This window comes from Trachinotus anak, unplaced genomic scaffold, assembly GCF_046630095.1.
Source record: "Trachinotus anak isolate AG129_WGS33_773 ecotype Australia unplaced genomic scaffold, CSIRO_AGI_Tana_v1 ptg000032l, whole genome shotgun sequence".
Classification (NCBI taxonomy): domain Eukaryota; kingdom Metazoa; phylum Chordata; class Actinopteri; order Carangiformes; family Carangidae; genus Trachinotus; species Trachinotus anak.
Genome location: NW_027273883.1, coordinates 11,740,532 through 11,762,442, shown reverse-complemented (window position 1 = coordinate 11,762,442; position 21,911 = coordinate 11,740,532). Strand labels below are relative to the sequence as shown.

The 21,911-nt window shown below is 43.3% G+C and overlaps 2 protein-coding genes across 6 annotated transcripts; both read left to right on the top strand.

Moving 5' to 3' along the window:
• Positions 1-516: 516 nt before the first annotated feature.
• LOC139613875 (uncharacterized) lies at positions 517-10,314 on the top strand. Of its 5 annotated transcripts, XM_071470858.1 has the most exons (4): positions 517-892; positions 1,314-1,426; positions 3,899-6,387; positions 6,676-10,314. In XM_071470858.1, exons 3-4 carry the CDS (start codon positions 4,359-4,361, stop codon positions 9,048-9,050), a joined length of 4,404 nt encoding a protein of 1,467 aa, XP_071326959.1. In that variant the 5' UTR covers positions 517-892; positions 1,314-1,426; positions 3,899-4,358; the 3' UTR covers positions 9,051-10,314. The 5 variants fall into 5 exon arrangements, with proteins under 5 accessions (XP_071326959.1, XP_071326957.1, XP_071326958.1 ...); XM_071470856.1 differs by having other exon boundaries at positions 517-888; positions 3,899-10,314; XM_071470857.1 differs by having other exon boundaries at positions 517-888; positions 1,314-1,441; positions 3,899-10,314.
• A 1,887-nt stretch (positions 10,315-12,201) lies between these two features.
• dbpb (D site albumin promoter binding protein b) lies at positions 12,202-21,712 on the top strand. The gene is made up of 5 exons (XM_071470913.1): positions 12,202-12,972; positions 13,166-13,455; positions 14,231-14,686; positions 18,189-18,448; positions 19,289-21,712. Exons 2-5 carry the CDS (start codon positions 13,266-13,268, stop codon positions 19,502-19,504), a joined length of 1,122 nt encoding a protein of 373 aa, XP_071327014.1. The 5' UTR covers positions 12,202-12,972; positions 13,166-13,265; the 3' UTR covers positions 19,505-21,712.
• Positions 21,713-21,911: the final 199 nt, after the last annotated feature.

The window sequence follows — 21,911 nt, the reverse complement described above, 5'->3', positions numbered from 1 at the left end:
CCTGGTGCTGGTTTAAGGGGAAAGTGTGGTCATATCAAATATTTTATTCTGTTTTATTCTGTTTACTGCACTTATGGAGTTAACTGATAAATAAAAACTATTGATGACATTAGTTATAAAAGCATCTTCTTCATTGTCTTCTTCTGTCTTAAACTTTTACATAGTGTTTGGCCTGTGCTTAAACCCCTGTGAATAAGTTCTTGCGTTACTAGTAGGAAATATCTTTCTAAGAGACAAATAAAAGATTCCACTATTTCACTTAATCTTATGTTTTTTTAATGAAATGTTATTTTAATGAATTTTCCTAGAGCACAATGGGCCCATAAGGTATGAGCCATCATGCAGCCTGGAGAAAAGTCCCTGACCTCCCACCAACACTGGATAACTTTTCCAATAATCAGACATAGAGGTATTGTGGTGCGGTTGGTCTGAATATGCTGAATATGAACATTTGTGGACGAGGATCCCCGTTTTAGCCCAGTGTGTAGCCAAACGGTGAATCAGTGGTGAGCCCCGCTGGTGCTACCCGGAAATATTACCAGGGCCGGAAAGGACCAATGTTAAGGGAGCACACGTCACTCACTTTTACCCAAAAATATTATCACCGACCATCCAAATCCCCCTCGGCCGTCGAAATCTTTAGCAAAAGCTCCCCTGCAAGCGCAAAGTGTCGTAATTAAATGGCGAGGAGGCGGCTGCGGTATCCGTCGGCGTCGGTTTCTGGGGGGCACGGTGTACGCTTTCACCCAGCTCAGCATCAGTGAAAATGGCTCTGGCTAACGACTGGAAAACAGCACGCAGAAATGGAAGCGGCGATAGCTAGCTAGGCGGCCAGAAGAAGGCGTGACAGGCCTCATCCATCCGCAACCGTGCACCGCAACTGGATGCGTAGGTAAACATTTGCCGAATATAGGTTACGCAGATGTATATGCTAACGCTAGCGTCTCAATGTTAACGGTACTCGGCGTGCTTTTTAATAATGTGGTTTGGATTGACGGCTAACGTTAGCAACCGTGGAAATGTGGTTTTTCTGGACTGCGTGTGGCAGCGAATTGCTAAACACGCCGAGCCAGTGTAAAAATATGATGCAATGGAGAACCGTGAAGTTTTGCATCCAAGCGCGTCCAATGTTTTCCTTTTTTTTTTTTTTTTTTTTTTTTTTTTTCTCCAAATGTTAGCCAATACTATTACAGGATGCCACCTCTAGTGCATCCGTTATTACTTGCGCCTGAAACGTAATGCTAATGTTTACATTGTGCAGTGTGTGAGTGTGATACTGGTGTTCATTTTAGCATTTCTTCCCCTCTTCACAGGATTGCTGATTTACATTAAAATGAGAGGCAGTCAAATATGCGATAGATTATCTCCCTCATCTGCCAGGGGAGCTCACTCCCCGCTAGGTTCATCACATCGATTAGAGGAAACGGTAAGATTTTACGAGGTGAGCAAAATGAGATTCAAAGTGAGTGATTCTACTGTAGCCAGTGTACTTTCAAGGTTTTAACAAGTAGAGGAGTGTGAAATCTTTGCGTAAACAACAATTTACCTTCATGCAGTTAAAGACTTAGGCATCATGCAACAGTTACATTTTCTATTCTCCCCGTTTTTTTGGCCATGACAAGTGCATTTAAGCAGATCTAGAGTTCATTTACATAGATGTAATCTTTTGCTGTTGGTGGTTAGTGTTAGATTGGTTATAATTCAGTTTTTTGTTAAGTACAAAGTAAGTGGTTTAGTAACTGGCCAGATAGTGTACCAAGTAGAAAAGTGCTAATAATGTAGATAAAAATGAATCAATGTACAGAATGAACCGTAACTGGTATGAAGTACATGCAGTATGGATGTATTTAACTTGATATCTGCTCTTGACCTATAGTAAGGTAATAAACAGCACCTGACATTATGTAATTACCCCATTACCTACTTAGGCCCACAGCAAATATTTCTCTGATAACATTTATGAAGCAAAAGAAATTTCACATATTTTGACATTATGTCATTATGTGCACTGATTATCAGACTAAAAATGAAACTGACAGTTTATTGAACTCAGTGCCTGTATCCCATTGAGTCTGCGTGGTAATAAACTTAGAAAGAAATTAGACAAGGCAAAGGTGAAAAGTCAGCAGTGCAAGTATGATGCACTTCTGGGCTAGAAAATGTGCTAACCTAAAATCTAAACAAAGACTGAATGAAAATAATAACCAGTTTGACCTGCATTTAAATACAGTATAATTGCTCTCTGATGTGTGGTGCCACAGTGATGACTAATGAATATTTAATTGTTGAAAAGGAAAATGGGACAAAATAACCTCCTAAATCGAGCTATTTTGTCATGCACAGTCATTATTTTTTGTGAACCCATGTCATTTTAGTCTCGGCCATTATGATGGTTGATTTTTGTCAAACTGCTGTACACACCCTGAGGGCAAACACTGTGCAAAAGTAAATCCTTAAAAGCCACAAAAAGACATGTTTTCAAAGAATAATAAATAAAAAGCCACACTGCAATACAGTGTTTTCATAATTTTTTTTGTTTTATTTTACTGTACTTGAAACACAGATTGTAGTATGAGAAATGTTATTTTAATGACTGCAAGTTGGCAAATGCATTGTTTAATCTTTTCTCATATGATATTGGATTTTCTGTTTACACAAACTGAAGACTGGGCAAAACCGTCAACTTTCTTGTAGTAATTATTACAAGTCATGAATTTCACAATTGGACAGCACAAGTGGTAAAATGTAGCAGGGATGCCGCCATTGTAAGTAGTGTGGGTGTAATCCAAATAATCAGTTACATACACACACACACCACACCTGCATTTACGCAGAAGCGAGACACCTGCTGTATAATGTGGTTTTTCATACAACACTGCCATGCCTCTGTGTCTGTGCCTCTTCCTCAATAAATATTTGAATTACTGTACATCACAACACTGCTGCAGCATATAAGAGTTAAAGGGGTAGGTAGGCCGGTGTTCAATATTGCAATAAAATCTCCAAAGTAGCTTTGATAAATAAGTAACCTTTGCCTCCTTTGACTTGCTTTTGTGGCAGAAACCTGGTATGAGCAGCTACATGCATAAACAGTAAGAATGTTGAAAATAACTTTTGCCTCCATAGTAAATATGAACCTAAAGAAAAAAAAAGAATTGGCATTCATGCAACAATTCTGGTTGTGCTGCAATCCAGCAGAACCACATCATGGTAAGTTATTATAAAATGTAAAATGTTGAATATGTATATTGACCTGTTGAATTGGCTGTAAAAGTAGGAATACCTATAAAGAGATACCTTGTTCAGATTTGTATTTCTTCACCCGACATAAGAGAGAAGGTACAGTTTTTCTGGTGTAATTGGAAATTAGAGTTTATCTTGATCACATCTCTTATGTAAGCTGAGGCGCTGATTGGCTCACAATAATAAGAAACCTTTATTAGGCAAGTTGGAGAACAAATACGAATCTAGATGTAACAAAAATGTAATATATCAAATATCAATTTATGGTATGTGATCTACATGTAGAAGAAGAAAAACAACTTGAACCCAGTGTCAAAGTATTTTGCTAAACTTAACATCATCCTCTTGATGGCTTGCATCATTCTGTCTCTTTTCAGCATAAGTACTGGGACTTTGTAATAACAATACTGAATGAATTTAAATTATAATTCCACCCAATGTGGGCCATGGAGATACATTTCCATATTTTCCTCATATTACAATGCAGATACAGGCTTAAAGATTCACCTTCATGGATGGGGCATCTTGTTATAGGTTTAAGGCCTATTTGCCTTTAACCTTATAATGAAAGGGACAGTAAGTGAAATATTATTATAAATAATAGCCTTGTTCCCCTCTATGACTTCTATGTCTGTTTTGAATTTTCTTTTTCCAGCTATAGGAACTTCTTGGCTGAACACGGATGAGGAATCTTGCTTAGATGAAGGAAAATATCAACGCTGTAACTCTCAGAGGAAACAAGAAGAAGTCATTTGAACTGCTTCTCAATAAAGCTAATCTAAGCAATTTTGAAATTAGGTGGAACTCATCTACTTGTCAAAAAGACACTTTTAGCCTTTGATCATAAACTCATCTTCCTGGCTACCCCGCTCATTTTGGAAGTAGAGTGTGGGCAGTGGATGATCAAGAGGAAGTAGCAGCACCAGAAGTAAACAATCTGGAGAAACGAACTTTAGATTTAAGCTGACATTCAAGTAGTTCTGAAAAAAAAGTAGCATAACCTCACCCTTAGGGTAAAGTTTGTTTGTCTTTCACCAGTCAGTGGTGGGATCATTGTTGCCGCTCCTAGCGCTGGAGGTTTGGCCCCTGCACCCCCATGTGCCAGTGAGTGGGAAATGTTCCAATTTGGAAAATACAATCTGGACATTATAGAGATGTTAAGTGGGCACCAGGCCCACCAGTTCAAAGGCCTTGGTTTAGATCGACAACTACAGCATCAACAGCAAGTGCAACTTCACCAGCATCAACTCCAGCAGCAGCAGCAGCAGCAGGCTGAGTCTTCTGGAGCTCTTCTGTCTGGACTTGGCTTGGGCCCCCTGCAGGGGTCTAGAGGTAACGCCTTTTCTGATTCTGCCTCCATTTTTGCCAAGATGAGTGCCCCTCCTCCCCCACCTTTACAACAACAGCCTTCCTCATCTCAGAGCTCTCGTTCAAAGTCAAGCAAGATGAGCAGCAGCAGCTCAAGCCATTCTTCAGGCTACCCACAGTTCCTGCGCTCTTTCCACCCGTCTGAGGCAGCACTAGCACAGGAGCAGTTACACCCAGGTGTAGGCCGCTTTGAGCACTTTGCTGGGGGAAGTAGCAGTAGTGGGAGTGCTGGGGGATTAGGAGGATTAGTAACATCAGCACCTCCACCCCCTCCTCCTCTGCATCCTGGCCTCTCTGTCCCTCAGGCATCACCTGGTCCCTCCTCTTCCTCTCCTTCCCCTTCAACCTCTGTGGCCACCTCTAATAACCCCTCCAGCAGCAGTGCAGTCAGCTCATTGGGACACCAATTGGTTGGGGCCCAGTCTGATGCACGGAGCCTTCACCAACAGTTTAGTTGCATGTTAGCTGCTAATCAGTATTTCCTTTCTGGGGTGCCTGCTAATGCTAGTTTAGAGCAATTTCTTGTTCAACAGGGAACTCATAACCACTTAGGGATTGGCTTAAGTCAGACAGGTGGGGAGCCTAGTACTAGCCTTGCTCCTCCCCCTGCTTTGCATTCTTCTCACTCACATGGCCACTCCACTCCCCAGCCACAGCAGACTCCGCAGCAGCCTCCCCAGCAGCAACAGCTTCCACCTCACACCCTTTCTCATCCTCACTCTCATTCTCATCCTCACCATCCGCTCCACCCAGGCTCCCAACCCTCATCCCTTGGTGGCTTTGACTTCCAGGGTATCCCTGTACTCTCATCAAATCAGATAGCTTCTCTGATGCAACAGGAAGCAGGTTTGCCCCTCCCCCTGCCACTTCATTTATCCTTATCTAAGGATGACGGTAAAGGGGAAAGCAGCGGAGGTGGAAGTAGTGGTAGTGGTAGCAGCAGCAGGAGGAAGAAAGCAATGGCTGGCTATTTGCCACAGAGAAAATCTGATAGCAGTAGTAATAGCAGCAGCAATCATGGCCACAGCGGCCATAGTGGTAATCCTAGCTCTAGTAGTAATGGAGGGATGAGTCACGGTCAGCCTCCAGCTTTAATTGGGAGTGGGGTTGGTATGTCAAATATGGGTGGAGACCCATCATCCCTTCTTGCCTCATCATCTTCATCCTCATCAGTAGTTTCTTCCTCCTCCTCCTCTGCTCCCTCTTCCACTGCTGCCTCAGTACTGGTTACTAATGATTCTCACCTTTCTAAATCTGATAACCAGAGCTCAATGCAGCCCAACCCCACAGAGTCAGATACAGAGCCCGTTTATAGCTGTGGGGAGTGTGGCAAAAGCTTCCCTCACCTTTCAAGCCTTCGCAGGCATTTGCGCATGCATGAGCCAACCACAGCAGGTACTAGCAATTCTGCCACTACTGGCCCAAACCCTGTTCACATTAAAACTCAGTCTGACCCAAGCCTTCCCCATTCGACCCAAGAAACTACCCAACCCTCATCCAATTCTTGCTCTAGCCCAGACAAAATATTTCATTGCCCTGATTGTGGCAAAGGCTTTAAGAAAAAAGGGCACCTCCTGCAACATGGTGTTATACACTCTTCAGCCCGCCCATATGGCTGCTCCACCTGCTCTCGGGCTTTTAATCGTAGAGAGTCACTGACACGCCATGAGAAGATACATGAGGAAAAGCCATTCCGATGTCCCGCCTGTGGTCGTGCCTTCCGTGAGAGCACCTCTCTACTCAACCATGCTGCCTCAGGCACCTGCGGCAAGCCAGGTAGGGGACCCAAACAACGGGGCAGCAAGACAGGAACTGATGGTGAGGACAGAGTCGGGGGAGGGGGTGGAGGAGGTAATGGAGGAGGGGGAACTTATCAGAGCAATAGAGGGGTTATTTATGGGAAAACTGAGGAAGAAGATGGTGTAATCATTGTGGGGGAAGGAGAACCAAAATCAGGTTTAGGATGTGATGGTCTGTTTCAGTCTGGAAGGGGAGGGAATTCAAATGACAGGGACAGAACAGATGGTAAATACCCCACTGACTACTCTCGGAATCGTTACACAGGCTACCATGATGATCACCGTTCTCAAGGTAATCCATCTCCGTGCTACTCTGGTGCCTCCCCCTGTGGAAGTGGGATGGCGGGCCCAGCTCTGAGAAAGGCACCCTTGGCCCCAACACTGCATCCACACTCACAGAGCCACAACCAGCACCACCATCCGCAGCAACAGCCCCACCTGCCCCTTTCTTCTCTACTGGATGACTCAGAGGATGATGTCACTAGCTCTGTCAATAATGCAATCTCTGCTATAACAGCAGCTAGTAACAGTGGAAATAGAGGGGATGATAGGGGAGACATCATAGGAGGTCTACTAGGTGGTCTTGGTTTAGGTCCTCTGGGCTCACCTTCATCCACATCTGGTATGGATAAGAATTTCAGAGGTGGTGGGAGCCAGGAGGCTATGAGCAGCAACCCACAGAATCCTACTTCCAAACCAAAACGTCCCCGCAAACCCAGAGCTAAGAAAGATCCTGCAGCTGGAGGACAGCCCCCCAAACGTAGGCAATACACTCCCAGAATGGGGCCCAGTGGGCTCCCACGCACTCACCTCTGCAGTGTCTGTGGTAAGGGATTCGCACGTCGCGAGACCCTACGCAGGCATGACCGTATCCATACTGGAGAAAAGCCCCATCACTGCACTGTATGTGGAAAGTATTTCAGAGAGGCTTTTCACCTTAGCAAGCATCAAACAGTCCACTCTGGGGCAAAGAATTACAAATGCAGCATCTGTGGGAAAGAGTTTGGTTACTCCCAAAGCCTCAGGAGGCACAGCAAACTCCACCAGAAAGGGGAGCTGGAAGAGGTGCCCACGACACCAGCTGCGGAGAACCTCAACAGCTTTAACCCAAATCCTCAATGTAGCGTGGCCCAGGACAGGAGCCAGAACCAAGCACCAAGCACCTCCTCCTACTACTCCTACTCTCAAGATGTCAAGCCTCAAGACACCAACCCTCAGCCACAGCCTCCACCCCCACCCCAACCACAGCCCCCACCTCCGCCTCGGCTCTACACCTGTGCTATATGTTGGAAGTCTTTCCGCCACCACTTCCATCTGACTGCTCATCACCAGACGGTTCATGAAGGCGGGGGTGAAAAGCTCTTCTGCTGTGAGGTATGTGGAAAAGCATTTGCCTACTCCAACAGCCTCACTCGACATAGGCAGTCCCAGCATGGGATGACCCGCACTGAGCCGTCTAACCCGCAAGAAGGCAGCAGCGGGTCAGGAGACAACAGAGGTGGGAGTGATGTCAATCAGTCAACATCAGAGAGCGAGGCTGCCACCAATGTCCTGCTACAGATGGCTCCTTCCACAGAGGGCCATGGAGGGCAGAGCCTTAGTGTTGTCACTCATAGCCACCAACAGGCACCCCCGCAACCTCCAGCTGGTTACTCTCCACTCTTTTATGATGCTGCAGCAGCCCAATCTTCAGCCTCTAATGCCCCATCTTACTCCCAGCCTCTGCCTCCAAACTCTACAATCATGCCCCCCCAGCACCCACACTCCCCAGCCGGGGTGAAAGGAGAGCACATATACCCAGCTGGATCCCGTAGCCGCACGCTTCACACCACAGCCCCGTTCCAGCCACTCACGGAACTGCCCTCCACTGAACATCATCATCTGCATCACCATCATCATCACTCCCACCATCATCCTCATCATCAGTCAGGTACCCAGCCCCACCAACACCTTGACTGCAGCATCCAGGTAACAAACGATGAAATGAGACGCCACAAGAAGAAAAAAAAAAAGTCCGACAGGAGAGATTGGAGGGAAAATAAATGGGAATCCCAAGATTTAGTCAGATTTGATGGAAGCAAAAAGAAGAGAAAGATAAGTTGTACTATAAGAGGGCAGTTGAATAAAAAACAAGGCTCTCTTCGTTTGACAATTAGGCGTGGAGGAGGATCAGGTGGTGGTGGGTATAAGCTTGTCAACACTGGGGGAATGAAGGTGCAGATCCTGTCGTCTCTCAAGGTCCCTGTGAAACGTTTTGGCTGTCCTATATGCCCCAATTCTGTGTTTTCCCGTAGAGCGGGACTGCTAGTTCACATGGCAGTTAAACACCCACAAAAAGCCTCGACCACTCAGGAGCGACTAAGCTGCAGTGTATGTGGGAAGCTGTCTCACAGGCCTTTGGCAGCCTTCATCCATCGGGCCTCCCATCGTGCCAGAGGGACGTTCTCCTGCCGACGCTGCTCTGCTCGCTTCTGGAATGCTACGCTTCTCCACAGGCACAAGGTGTCCTGCCGCCGCAGGGCTAAAGGACTGCAGAGAGGAGATGCTAAGAGGCTGAAGCTTTCAAAGAGACCGGGAGAGAGACAGACCTGCGAGGGCCAGGAGGAGATGCCATTTCTACAGGGACCATACAGATACTGAACATCCTGGTATCTGAAAAGAGTGGCATACAAGAGGGATATTTCATTTCTAAAATGGGAAGGTTAAGAAAAAAAGGGACATGAAAAGGCAAATGCTGCCTTTAGGAGAGTTTGCCTCATGTCTCTGTTGACATCTACTCTGCTGACTATTAGAATGAGTGAGTTAACAACTACTGTAGAGCATCCTATATAATATCACCAGAAATTCTTCCAGTTTATATTGGAAGGTGTCTACAAAGACTGTTTGCATAGGATCATTAACCCCTTAAGTGCATTGACACTATGCTTGGCTGACACTGTGCAGTTAATAGACAGTTTAGGTGAAATGACCTGCTAATGTATCTTCCCCATAACTAGAATCCCTGCTACACCTTTTGCTGTATGATAAACGTCTCTGCTGTGTACTTTGTCTTGTTGTTGTTCACGTAGAGGCTCTGAGGATTTTTTTAAAATGTAAAGTGCATTTATTAGGAGTAGGGACATGGGGGGGAAAAGACCTTTGTTGATAGTTTGTCAGTGCATGTTTGTTCTCTGGTCAAGTTTTTTGCTGAGGTTGTGAAATCACTCCTACAGTATGTGATGGTTTATTCAATATATCCCCAGAAGTTTGTAGTGTAAAACCTGATTTGAAAGTTACTCTATATTCCCTAGTGATTTAATCACATATAGATAAAATGTCAAAGTTGCTGGTAATTAGCATTACAAGGATCCCTCTCCTGCCAAAATGAAGAAACTTACAAAAAGCCTTGCTTATTATGTTCACTTTACTTCATTTATTTGAAATATTCTTAGCTTTTATACCAAGAGATTGAAAACAGGTTAAACAAGTGGACTGTAACACATGTTTATCTCATGTTATTTGTATGCTCTTTTTAGCAGTGATTATTTCTACAGTACTTCACGGTGTGTTAAAGACAAGGACCTATCATAATAGAAACAAAAGTAATATTCCATGTATTTATGTGTGTAACCCAATCAGTCTTCATGCCAATCTTATACTTAATCCCTTCTACCTTTTACTTTTTTGCTGAGTTGCAATCATATTCTTACTGTCAAGCCTTGTTTTTTTTTTTCTTCTAAAGAAAAATAAGTTTAAAGTACATCTTGTCACTTTATTCACATATGAAATGTTCATACCCCTGTCAAGCCTTGGTTTTTTTTCTTCTAAAGAAAAATGATAGTTTTAGTAGATTTCTATCACATTATTTACTGAGAAGTCAGTAGTTGATTATATTTCAGCAATGAATAAACCTTAAGTGTAATCATTTGTTTTCCCTTTCATTTCTGATTCAAAGTTACCTACTGCACTATCCAGAAGGTGGTACAAACTGCAAGTCACTGAACATAAGTAAGATGTAACTATTACCAAAGTCAGTATTGAAGTTCTACAATTATATTCAGCTTTATGTCCTATGTGAATTTCATATCACCCTGTGGATTAAATGGATTTCAGGATGTAGTTGATATACCAATACATTTCGTTAAAGTTCTTAGGCCTACCTATGTTATTGGCCAGATTGCTCCAATATAATGAATGGTTTTCAATCATTCAAAATTTCAGTATACTATCACCGAACTTGAAATAAATGGCTGTGTAAAACTATTCACTCCTAGCTCCACAAGATGGCAGTAAGCAACTCATTTATACTGTACTCTTGGCCTGGTGTGGATGAGTGTGGCAGTCACATGGATTTTGCACTGATAGGGGGTGGATGGAAGAGTGTTGTATGACTGTGAATTATGGGACTGCCTGCTGTTTACTACAAGATTAAAGCCACAAAGTAAACAAAATGCATGAGCATTACTCAGTAATCATGACCAGTTAAATTTAGCCACATTTAAATAAAGCTGCACTGTCCAGAAATTAGTATGTTTTAAGAATTCAATTCAATGCATATTATTTTTTTCATTTGTGTCATCTACAAGTTCTCTGTTTTAGAACATTTGATTATTTGGTAATGACACCTTTCTGTGGCACAGCAATTCATGAGAGGAAAATCAGCTGCAGTTCAATCAGTCTTTGATACTTTAATGAGTGACACGAGCCATAATGTTTTGATTGCGTTAGACCTGCGAGTGATGGAGTTGGTATGTAGGACATGTTAATGTTATTTTAAGGACATAAGTGTGTTTACATTCGGACTGATGATGAAATCCACCTGTCATGCTTGCAAACACAAAATATGATGATTCATACCCACTCTTCTTTAGATGGTGGGGGCGGATGGTTACAACTTTGGGGCCCCACCACAGCTGCGCAAAAGAATTAAATTCAATGTCATTCCCGTTTTTTATTTCACAATATTCACATCGACTCTTATCCACTGCAACGTTGAGATGTGAGGACTTAAGCGCCCTTTGCTCGTCAGCTGCCAACTGTGGAAAAAACACAGAGGTGAATTCTTGAGGCGTGTGTTTCTTTTCTCTCGCATGTGCTCTGCGTGTACAGTAGAGACCAGACAGCGCTCGCGCTTTTTGTGTTTCGAACTGGTCTCACGCGGCAGGGGCATGCACGAGGGGGAACCCGAGCGGGCGGGTTTATTTCGACCTATTTCTGACCAATGGGAGCTCGTCGTGGGCGGAGCCACGAGGTTCCCGGAGCCAATCGGCGCCAGGGCCGCGAGCGGCCAGGCCTGGTCCCCCGCGTGCCTGACACACGTGAGCGCGAGCAGCTATTGTACACCGGGAGGCCACGTGCTGCAGCGGCCCTCCCGCCTCAACAACAGCGCGCTCACGTTTCCTCTGGATTACAGGGAAAGTGGGAAAAGCCACGAAGCTCTGAACCGAGTGTGACAGAGAGACATCCGTCGTCTAATAGAGAGAGAGAGGGGGGGGGGCAACATCTGGAGCCAGAACATGGTTTAAACCAGCTGTTTGTGATGACGAGGCCCGGTCGTGTTGTGACAGTTTGCTCATCATCATCATCATGATGAAGATAAAAGTCACAAAGTAACCAAGCGGCCGGGAGACGTCACCGCGGCGGCGGCTGTACCTGTCACACAAAACAAACACAGCTCCCCGCGAGCCGGGGCACGAGGGGAGGTGTGTCTCATTAATAATTAGCGAGAACGCGAGGCCACGCCCAGCCACCCCCCGCCCTCTCGCGCCCCGCTTTAGCTTGTTCCGCGAGCTGTGACGTCACGTGAACTTCCCGTGTCCGTTCCAGCTGAGAGAGAGAGAGAGAGAGAGAGAGAGAGACAGAGGGAGAGAGAGAGAGAGAGAGAGAGAGAGAGACAGTGGGAGAGAGAGAGAGACAGAGAGAGAGAGAGAGAGAGACAGAGAGAGAGAGAGAGAGAGAGAGAGGACGGTCGGACGTGGACGTTGCGCGGCCCAGACACAGACCCGAGCCCGTGCGCCCGTGACTGGATCCACCGGATGCACAAAAGTACAGACAGAGAAAGAGGAAACGACCCCCCCCCCCCCTCCTCCTCCTCCTCCGCCTCCCCCCGGACGGACAGCAGAGCGCCACAGTCGAGAGGAGCGAAACACCAACACAAGTTGTCATCTGACCAACTCAGCCACAGCTCTCGTCGCTGTGTGTGTGTGTGTGTGTGTGTGTTCCTCTGTGGACACCGTGTCTCTTCGGTTGTTTTGTTTTGACGGAGCTTCGCTTTGCAACTGTTTTCGTGGGGTTCTTCTTTTTGAACACCGGACGATTAACTCCACAAGTTTTCAATTGCAACATTTTCTTGTCCGTGCAGTCTGCGGACCTCGTTGTCATTTTTACGCCTTTGCATTAAAAATTTTTTTTTTTTTTTTTTTATCATGGACAGTATTCCTGCTCAGATGGTCTGACTGTCCCTCCCACACTGATCCTCTGAGAATAACAGCTTGATCTACTGCACAGTTTTGCTACAATGGAATACTTCGATGAAAATATTTCTGTAAGGAAATAAGGACGCCTTCATAACTACAAGGGAAAGGTAAAAGTTCCATATGTTATTGAACAGAAGTTTCAAAGTATAATAAAACTGTCATTAATACAATGGTCATACTTGTAATTTCAATACAATGGTTGCTCTATTCTGCATGGACAGTTCTCAAAACTCTCTCTCTCTCTCTCTCTCTCTCTCTCTTTCTACCCTCCACCCCCACCCCTCCTGCACACACATGCAGAGTCATCCAGCACACTTGTCCTATTGGAAGACACTCCACTCAGATAGCCTCGCCCCTTCAAGTGCCCCAGGTGTCTTTCCGTGACCCCGTCCGGTCCAGGATGTCCAGGCAGCTCTCCCAGCTTCCGACCCCTGACCTCCCAGCAGGCGCGAGCCCACAGTTTGGAAATTGTACACAGCCTGCAGGCTCCCTCTCAGGGGGGCATCTCAACTCTATGGCAGGTCTGAAATCCCTCCTGCAACACCCCATGAAGGGAGACCAGCGTTTAAAAAACCCCTGTGATGCAAAAGGTGAAAAAGCCTCTAATTTGGTGAATTAATACTGTGTTACATTGTTGTTTATGTTGAGTGTGCAGCACCAGCGCATGACACAGCCTGCTGTCAATATATGCAGTGGCAGAGCATGAATAAGTCATGCCCCTCTGTTTCTCCCACTGCTACTGTTATTGTAATACAAATATGTAGCATTTTGTGTACCAAATTCTGTTTGTCATGTTAACTGGCACAGATTTTCACACATGTCCATGATGACTCTTCCATGATCCTTCTGAGTATTCACCTGGATTATAATCCCTGCCGCAATTTCAAATTAAGATCCAGATTACAATGAGTAATAACATCTTTTGGTTTAGCTGTGATGCTGTGCACACATGCGTTCCAGTTTCTTGTTGTGCCAAAACGTATCTCCAGCTATTGTGGGATTTGTTGAGGAGCTTTCATATATGTTATGACAACAAATTGGTTTCAGCTCCTGTTAATGCTGCAATTCAGTTACCATCTGGTCCATCTGTGATTGTGTATTTGTGTGTGTGTGTATGAGACATGGGAGGAGTGGCAGGGTTTGCGTCTTATGGATACACCTGCCATCCATTTAGATCTGCTCAAATATGGGGAGTTGATGTTAGCATCCATTTGCCAGAGGTCAGACTAAAATATCTAAAAAAAAAAAAAACCCTTAGGTTAAAGTACTTTCTTGTGTACTGAAAGAGATTCAAGTCAAACCATGGTTATTTTTCATCGTCTTCATCCCGAACTAATAATGACTCAACTCTCCGCTCTCTGGCAGACAAAGACAGACTGGACCTTGATGAGGACTCCTTGGGAGTGGGCCCCATGAGGAATGGCAGTGGAATAGGCAGCAGTAACAACAGCAATGGCTGTGGAGCGGGTGGTGGTGGTGGAAATGGAGGAGGAAGTTTCAACCAGTTTTTGGGGCCTCTCCTGTGGGAACGCACCCTGCCTGCAGATGGGGGCCTCTTCCAGCTTCAGTACATGGACTTGGAGGAGTTTTTGACCGAAAATGGAATGGGCAGCATGCATAACAACAACAGCTCCAGTTCAGCCCAGATCCCCTCACAGAGCTCCCCATCAGCTGTGCCCAGTCAGAGCTCCCAGTGCCTACCGCCCTCATCCCCACCTGGCTCTTCATCCTCTTCGCCCTCGTCCTCCTCTTCCCCATCGCTTATTGGTTTGGAGGTGGCTCAGCCGCAGAGCCTCGCGGGAGGAACTGACTGTCTGCATGGTGAGTTTAATGACATGGAGCATTTTGTTCTTGAGGGTAAAAAAAAACCAAAAAAAAAACCAAAAACATGAACAAGGACAGTTCATTCTTCAAGGTTTGTCCATATCAGCTCACAACAGCAATATCATGGAAGAGGGTTCTGGAAACTTTGTGGAGTTTACACACTAAAAGAAACAAATTGTCCCTTGCCACTGATATGAGACTGGTAGACCCTACATGGTTGAGATGCAATCAAGGTTATGTGGTGTGTTTAAAATATTCCCATGGGCTAGTGATTCAGCACTTTAACTACTTTGAGTTTATAATACATACTGTGGTGACAAAGCATTTTCTGTCCTGTGGGGTCAAATTGAAGGCAGGAGGTACAGTCACATGGCTCTAAATACAAAGTCAACTTGACAGAGAAAACACAGAGTTCAGACATGGCTGCTTAGCACTGGCTGAAATTTGTTTTTCATACTGTAGCATGGTGCTGTATTAGAAACTGGATGATGTATCAGGGAGAGGTGGAGTATTTGGAGAAAAGGTGCAGTAAAGATAGACGTCCACAGCTATTTGATGAGTCAGTCTCAAAGCAATGACCAGGAGGTTTGGTTTAGTTTGGCATGTGATCTATGTACTGCACTGTACAACACAATCAGCATTCACTCCCAGCCAATTATTAATGTGCAGCAGGGTCACAACAGCAGTACAGAGAGAGAGAGAGAGAGAGAGAGAGAGAGAAGTGTGTGGAGTGTTTGCGGTTGCGTGTCTTTAAATCTCTCCCCACTTCACACGCCACAGCCATGTGCACGCGTCAGTACACGTGCAGAGGCTGAGAGTACTGGAGTGAGAGAACTAGAGGCAGGGCCAGTAGACATGTAGGAGGAGTCCACAGGGGGAGGGACAGACTGAGCAACAGGAAGAGTTCCCCTGAGCTGCTGGACTTCAAACTGAACATTTGATGACCAATGAATGATATTAAGTACACTGAGATCCAGAGGAGACTTTTACAGTTTATAAGATGCTGACACAACCTTTAATTTGATCCAACAGTGACAAAGTGCATATTCATATACTGATAATTAATTTATACTGCACAATAAAAGTATTTTGATTACAGCCCCTTTATATGAATTTTTATGAATAGTGACTTAGTATCTAAATTTGTTCTTGTTTTTTTAAGTCTTACTGCTTAAAAACAAAATACTGTTGAGTCTAAAAGTTAGTATTATTTTGACTTTTCTAAAGTTAAAGTAAAGTAATTCTCATCATTTCACCCTAAGCTGGAAACTAGGGAAGCTGTATGCTAATCTGTGGTATTATAAAAGTGCCCAGCCAACAGCAGATTCATGAATATTAAATGGAGCAACATCAAAGAACATATGATTGTATTAATTACCTAAGAAGGGGTAGGGCTACTGTTTGCCTTTACATCGGCTTCAGTCCTTCGTGGAATGCTGTTGAATGAGTCCTGAAACACATTTAGTCACATATTTGAGTGTTTTTCCAAAAGCGAATGCCTCCTGTTCACTGAGGGTTCAGACACGTGGACAAAAATGCACCAAAGCTACTTTGCAGGTCTGCGTTCCAGAGCTTCCCAAAAAGCAGAGAGAGGCAACCGTGTACCACAGGAGGAGTGAGGGTTGGCACGTTTTCGGTCCAACAAAACACTACACCAGGTGGTTGTGCTCAGGAGTTCATGCTGTCGGGTTTCAGCAGCAAAAAATCAGTGAAACCTCCTGATTTAGTCATAAGCAGAGAAAAAAAAGCTTATTATCTGGCATCTCTTACACTTGGTTGTTATCTAAATCAGGATTCAGTGACATTTAGACCTGCTGATTGCATTACTATAGGCTTGACTTTAGCTTTGTGTCTATGAAAACACATTTTTCAGTGTTATGCTAGCACTGTCATTGTGGAACATGTGAACATCATTTAGGAACAGTTTCCACTTCAGTGTGCACCTGGTGTGAGAATGTTCTCATGTTACCTGGCCATTACTCATGTGTTCGCTGCTCATATATTACAGACCCACAGATAACATGTTTAGCAGGTGGCAACACATCATAGATAGAGGGGATGGGTTTGTTTTTCTCCAGCCAACAACCTGCCTGTTCTTCCCACCACTCAGTGTTAAAGACTTTTCCCATTTTTTTTTAATTTTCATTTTTTATATTGTTCTTGGAAGGTGTTTCCACGTTGTAAGTCTACATTAATTAGCAGCTTTGTGGAACTTGAGGTGTACAGATTTTGTTAAGACTATGTTTATGAAATTCTCTAGTTATTTTGTAAGGCTGCCATGTTGTGGTGTTGAGTAGCTATGCTGTTGTGTCCATCTATCCCTGAGCTTTTAATCCATGCTCTCTCTTTTTGGCATATACTGTGATACTTTTTCACAATTACCCCCTTTGCCAAATTAAAGACTTGTAAAAGCTAAGATCACTTTGAAGTTAACACACTAAAGAATAACATTAGTCTATAATTGTTAGATAGTTCAAGTAAAAGTCTAATGTGCACATGTCATTATTTTTGTTCTATTCAAGTTGACTTATATTTATAACAAGGATGTTGACTGAGCTGTTTGTGTGTGGAGATATAGGGGGTATAAGGGGGTGGGGTGAGGTATAGCCCTATACTGGCCCCGTTTAAAGAAACTGATTTTAAGGGGAGGGCTAGAAAGTTACATAACACTTCCACTTTTAGATTTCTGTATTGGTTTTTAGTTCTGGATGTTGGCTTTGGTCTACCAGAATTTCTGAATGATTTGATTGATAAAAGACACAATATCATTCACTGACTGAACCAACAGATTTAATGTAGCTGTAGTTATGTGTCAGTTTGTTAAAGCACTGGTTTGCACACTAAGGAGAGTCTACTAAACCTCCAGGTATACAGGGACTATAGTTATTCTTTCTTAAACCAGTAGTATATAAAATAAGATATATTGGAACTATTTTTAATGAGATTTTCCGTTATTAACTGTTTTTAGGTCTGTAGTAAATCATATATATCAGTGATTCTTTAAGCTGATATAGTAGGAGTACTTTACATTGACGTGATCTATGTTACAGAAATATATTTTGAAAAAGCCAGAGCTTTGCACTGATGAGTATTTTGCACTATAGAGCCCTGTAACTCCATAACATGTTTATCTGTATGCTAAAAGTTTTTATTATATAGTATATGTATTTGCACAACATATTCCCAGTGTGTTCTTTAAACTTTAGCCTACCCTTGTTGCTGCCCTTGATGTCCATGAAAGCTGATTGAAAAACCTCCTTAGTTCTTTGGGATCAGTTAAGGGCAAAGGAATGTTGTTTGTTGTTTATGACGCCAAGAACATAGCTCTCTACTTCCATCTGGTGGTCACACGATGAAATGCTGCGTGTGTTTCTATTATTATCGTAGTGGCTTGCTGGCATCAGCTCCTCTATGCACATTTGACCATAAAATCAGTTTCAGTTTAAATACAGGACGGTGAAAAGCATCTGAAACAAATGTATCTTTTTTGTGATTCCAGGGAGTCAAACGAATATGAATGAGTCCTGTGAGTCACCCTCTTCCTCCTCCTCGTCCTCCTGTCCACCTCTGCTGACGCCCACGGGCAGCGGGCCAGATGTGGTCGGGATGTTTGACATGGATTCTTCGGACATGGCTATGTCCAGCGCCTCTAGTCAGCAGAACTTCGACCCCAGGAGGCACTCCTTCAGCGAAGAGGAGCTCAAGCCCCAGCCAATGATCAAGAAGGCCCGCAAGATCCTGGTGCCCGATAACATGAAGGTGAGACAACTCGGATGTGTTCACTACAATAGCAGGAAAATTCCAAGCAGTGGTGCTCAAGTGGAACCTTGGGAGGGAGTCAGTTTAGGCCACGATCAGGCCTTTTAGGGCACGTATCATGTATTTAAAGGGAAAATGTAATTTATCCTAGGTTTTATTTTTACTTTGAAATATTTGATACATTTTTAGTCTATAAATTTTTAATGTACAATGATATAACTAAAAGAAAAGCAGCAAATCCTCACATTTGAGAAGCTGTAACTAGAGAATGTTTGGCATTGTTGCTTGATTACTGACTTTTATTGATTATCAAAATCATTGCAGATACATTTTCTTGACAGATTCTAAGATAGCCTACATGTTACTAAATGAAGGGAGAACACTTACATTGAAAACACTGAACACAAAGCATCAAAGAAGCAGAACAATAACAAACACAATAGAATTTACATACGGAGTTTTAGAAAAGAATTTCAAAGCAGAAATAACAGTGTGTTGAAGCTGTATGTTATTTCCTCAGCAGTGGGATGTGGGACATGTAGGTTGTTTGCACATTTTATTTACTCTCAGACATTAACTTAGTGCTGAGGATGAGGTATGTGAAAGGAACATGTCCCACGCTCATTCATGGCCAAACACCCACATCAACCAGTAACAGGAGTCTTGCTGTACAAGAGCACTACATACTCCTTAAGAAACAAGTCTGACTGTTCATTAATCATTTTATTTAAATACTTCTACCAAATAATTCTTAAATTCCCTGATCAACCATGGTAAACAGATTAAGTTGGTAGATGCTGAAGTAATCAACATTTGCTATTTTTGTTTGTCCTCTTTTAGGATGAGAGGTACTGGACCCGGAGGCATAAAAACAATGAAGCAGCAAAACGTTCCCGAGATGCTCGCCGTCTCAAGGAGAACCAGATAACCGTGCGTGCCGCCTACCTGGAGAGAGAGAATGCCGCGCTCCGACAAGAAGTGGCTGAGATGCGGAAGGAACTGGGCCGCTGTCGCAACATCCTTAGTAAATACGAGAACCGCCTCGCTGACCAGTGATGAAGGCACGGAGCGACATCAGGAAGAGGAGGAATATAAGCTGGATTCAATTTAAGACTTCAGAAATTTTGGGGTGGCGTGATGGACAGAATGGGGTCAGGATAATGATGATGATGATGACGAGGAAGATGATGATTATAATGATGAATGTATAAGACAAGGAGAAGGTTTGTGTATTGAAGCTCAGGTGTCTTGTTTTGTTGAGGTGTCAGCTCTTAAAAGTGATGGACAGAGAGAATAATTTAACAGATGAAAGATGTGACTTTTAAGAGTTTTGTTATTGGAGAATTGTATATTTTTATAATACTTCCGAAAAATTAGAGGGAGAGCAAATTTGGAGAATAATTTTGTATATTTTCTACATGACTGGGACATAGAGATGGGGGAAAGCTATGGTAAATATCTTTTTATTATAGATGAGTCAGGAGATGTTTGACAGGTGGTCAGCCATTGATGGGTATTTTTTCAACTTGATTATTGTAGTCAGGATGCAGCAGCAGGGGCGAGGACGCATGTAACAATTGTAATATAGAGAGCGAAATTATCTTAAAATCGTATAGTTCAGCATTTTTGTGGATTTTACTCAAGCACTTAATTTTTTTCCTGTTATGTTTCTGTCACTGGGAATGGGCATGCTCGAGAGAGGCAGAATGAGAGACATGAGGAGACACCATGTAAACAGTCCAGCACTATCCTCAACACCTGTCTTGTTCAGTCTTGTGTGCTCTTCTTTAATACTTCACCCCTTTTAACTGACTTCAGTTCCCCAACAATACTCGTACCTTAAGGTTATATATGAGATTGGTACATCTTTCTCTAGTCCATACTTGTATCTTCGATTGTTTCTTTTTTCCCTCTATCCCAGTGGAGTGCTTTTAATCTACTGCGGTGTTTTCATATCTCACCTAAGCTGGTGAGAGCCTGTTGTGATGCCCCGGGTAACTCCGCTCCTCTTCATCCTCTATTTGAATACTTGGGACATTTCTCTTCCTCTGTTTCTATATCCAGCTGCTCTATTTCTGTCTTCAGTCCTCTCACAGTTATGTGCAAACTCTTCCCATAACATTTTGTCCCCGTGTCTCTCCTGTACCTCGACAGTACATAGAGATCGTCAAATCTCAGTGTTGTAATGTATTCAGAAATAGTAATCAACCTTCCCGGTAAAACGCACATTGTTACTTTACTGTACTTTATGAACACACTTTAATTAGCATTATTATGGGGGGAGAAATGTTGTGTATATTGGATAGGCCTATACTATTTTGTGTATTTGATGTATTCCAGGAGATGGGTTGAGTACCCCCATTGAGTGGAATGGTGTTAATTTCTCAGATTTCTGGGAGAAATAAAAGCCAAAATTTCCTATGTCGATCCACAAAGCTTGTTGCTGTTTAGTGCTTTTTTCAATACTGCTCCTTCCTTACTGTTTACTCCTGTTATTACTCCTTACTTTTTACTGTATCTATAAACTTCTCTGTGTACCCACATCACCTACACAGGGGCATGGTACACTATGTTATGTTCCTGGGGGAGGGGTGACTAGTAATAGAGTGTGATTTTAATCCCCTTTATGACCATGATGAATAGTTACCATTACTGCTATTATTATTGTTATGATTATGATGATTATCCCTCTTATTGTTGCTATTCTATATTACTGAATGATTTTCTTTCTTTGGGTGACCATGATCTGTTGCACCTTGAAACATCTTTGATCTTCATTGTTCCTCAGAAAGACTATTCAAATGGAAAAAAAAACCCTCACTCTGCTATTTGCATCCTGTCTCAGACCTCCAGACACTCAACATTACTCGCTTCTGCTCTGGACACTACTGCCACCTTGGTTTCTTTAACCATGGATTTCACAAACGTGGCTCAGTAACTTCAACATGATGCTCATGCAGACTTACTTTATCTTTCATGATGACCTCTTCTGTTCCCCAGCAGTGTATGGACTATGCACACTGTCTATATGCTCCTTGTTGGTTTATTTCAGCCTTTATCACCTCAATGATTGTTTGCTCTCCCAACAGGATTTAGTCTCTAATATCCTCACAGATGTGGTTGATCAATCTTATAGTGACTCTAATTGAACTACAACTGCCCTGCTGCATCAGTGGTGTCCATGGTGCCCAGCCCGCTCAGTGCTGGTTGTTTGGATGTAGTTGAGATTTCCCAAAAACACCAATAAAAGATTGTTCTCATTCATTACTGCTCTGCTTTTCTCACGTGTTTCATCAAAAGTTTATGGTTGTTATCAGGTCTGGGTTCTTCTCTTGAGCTCTGTGTGCTTGAATCTTAAATTAAAGCCCAGTCATTTTCAGTAGAATGGGCGACAGAGGTGAAATTTCAGGAGTGTTATCACTTTATTTATTACTTAAGCCTGATAACCAGACTATAATATGTG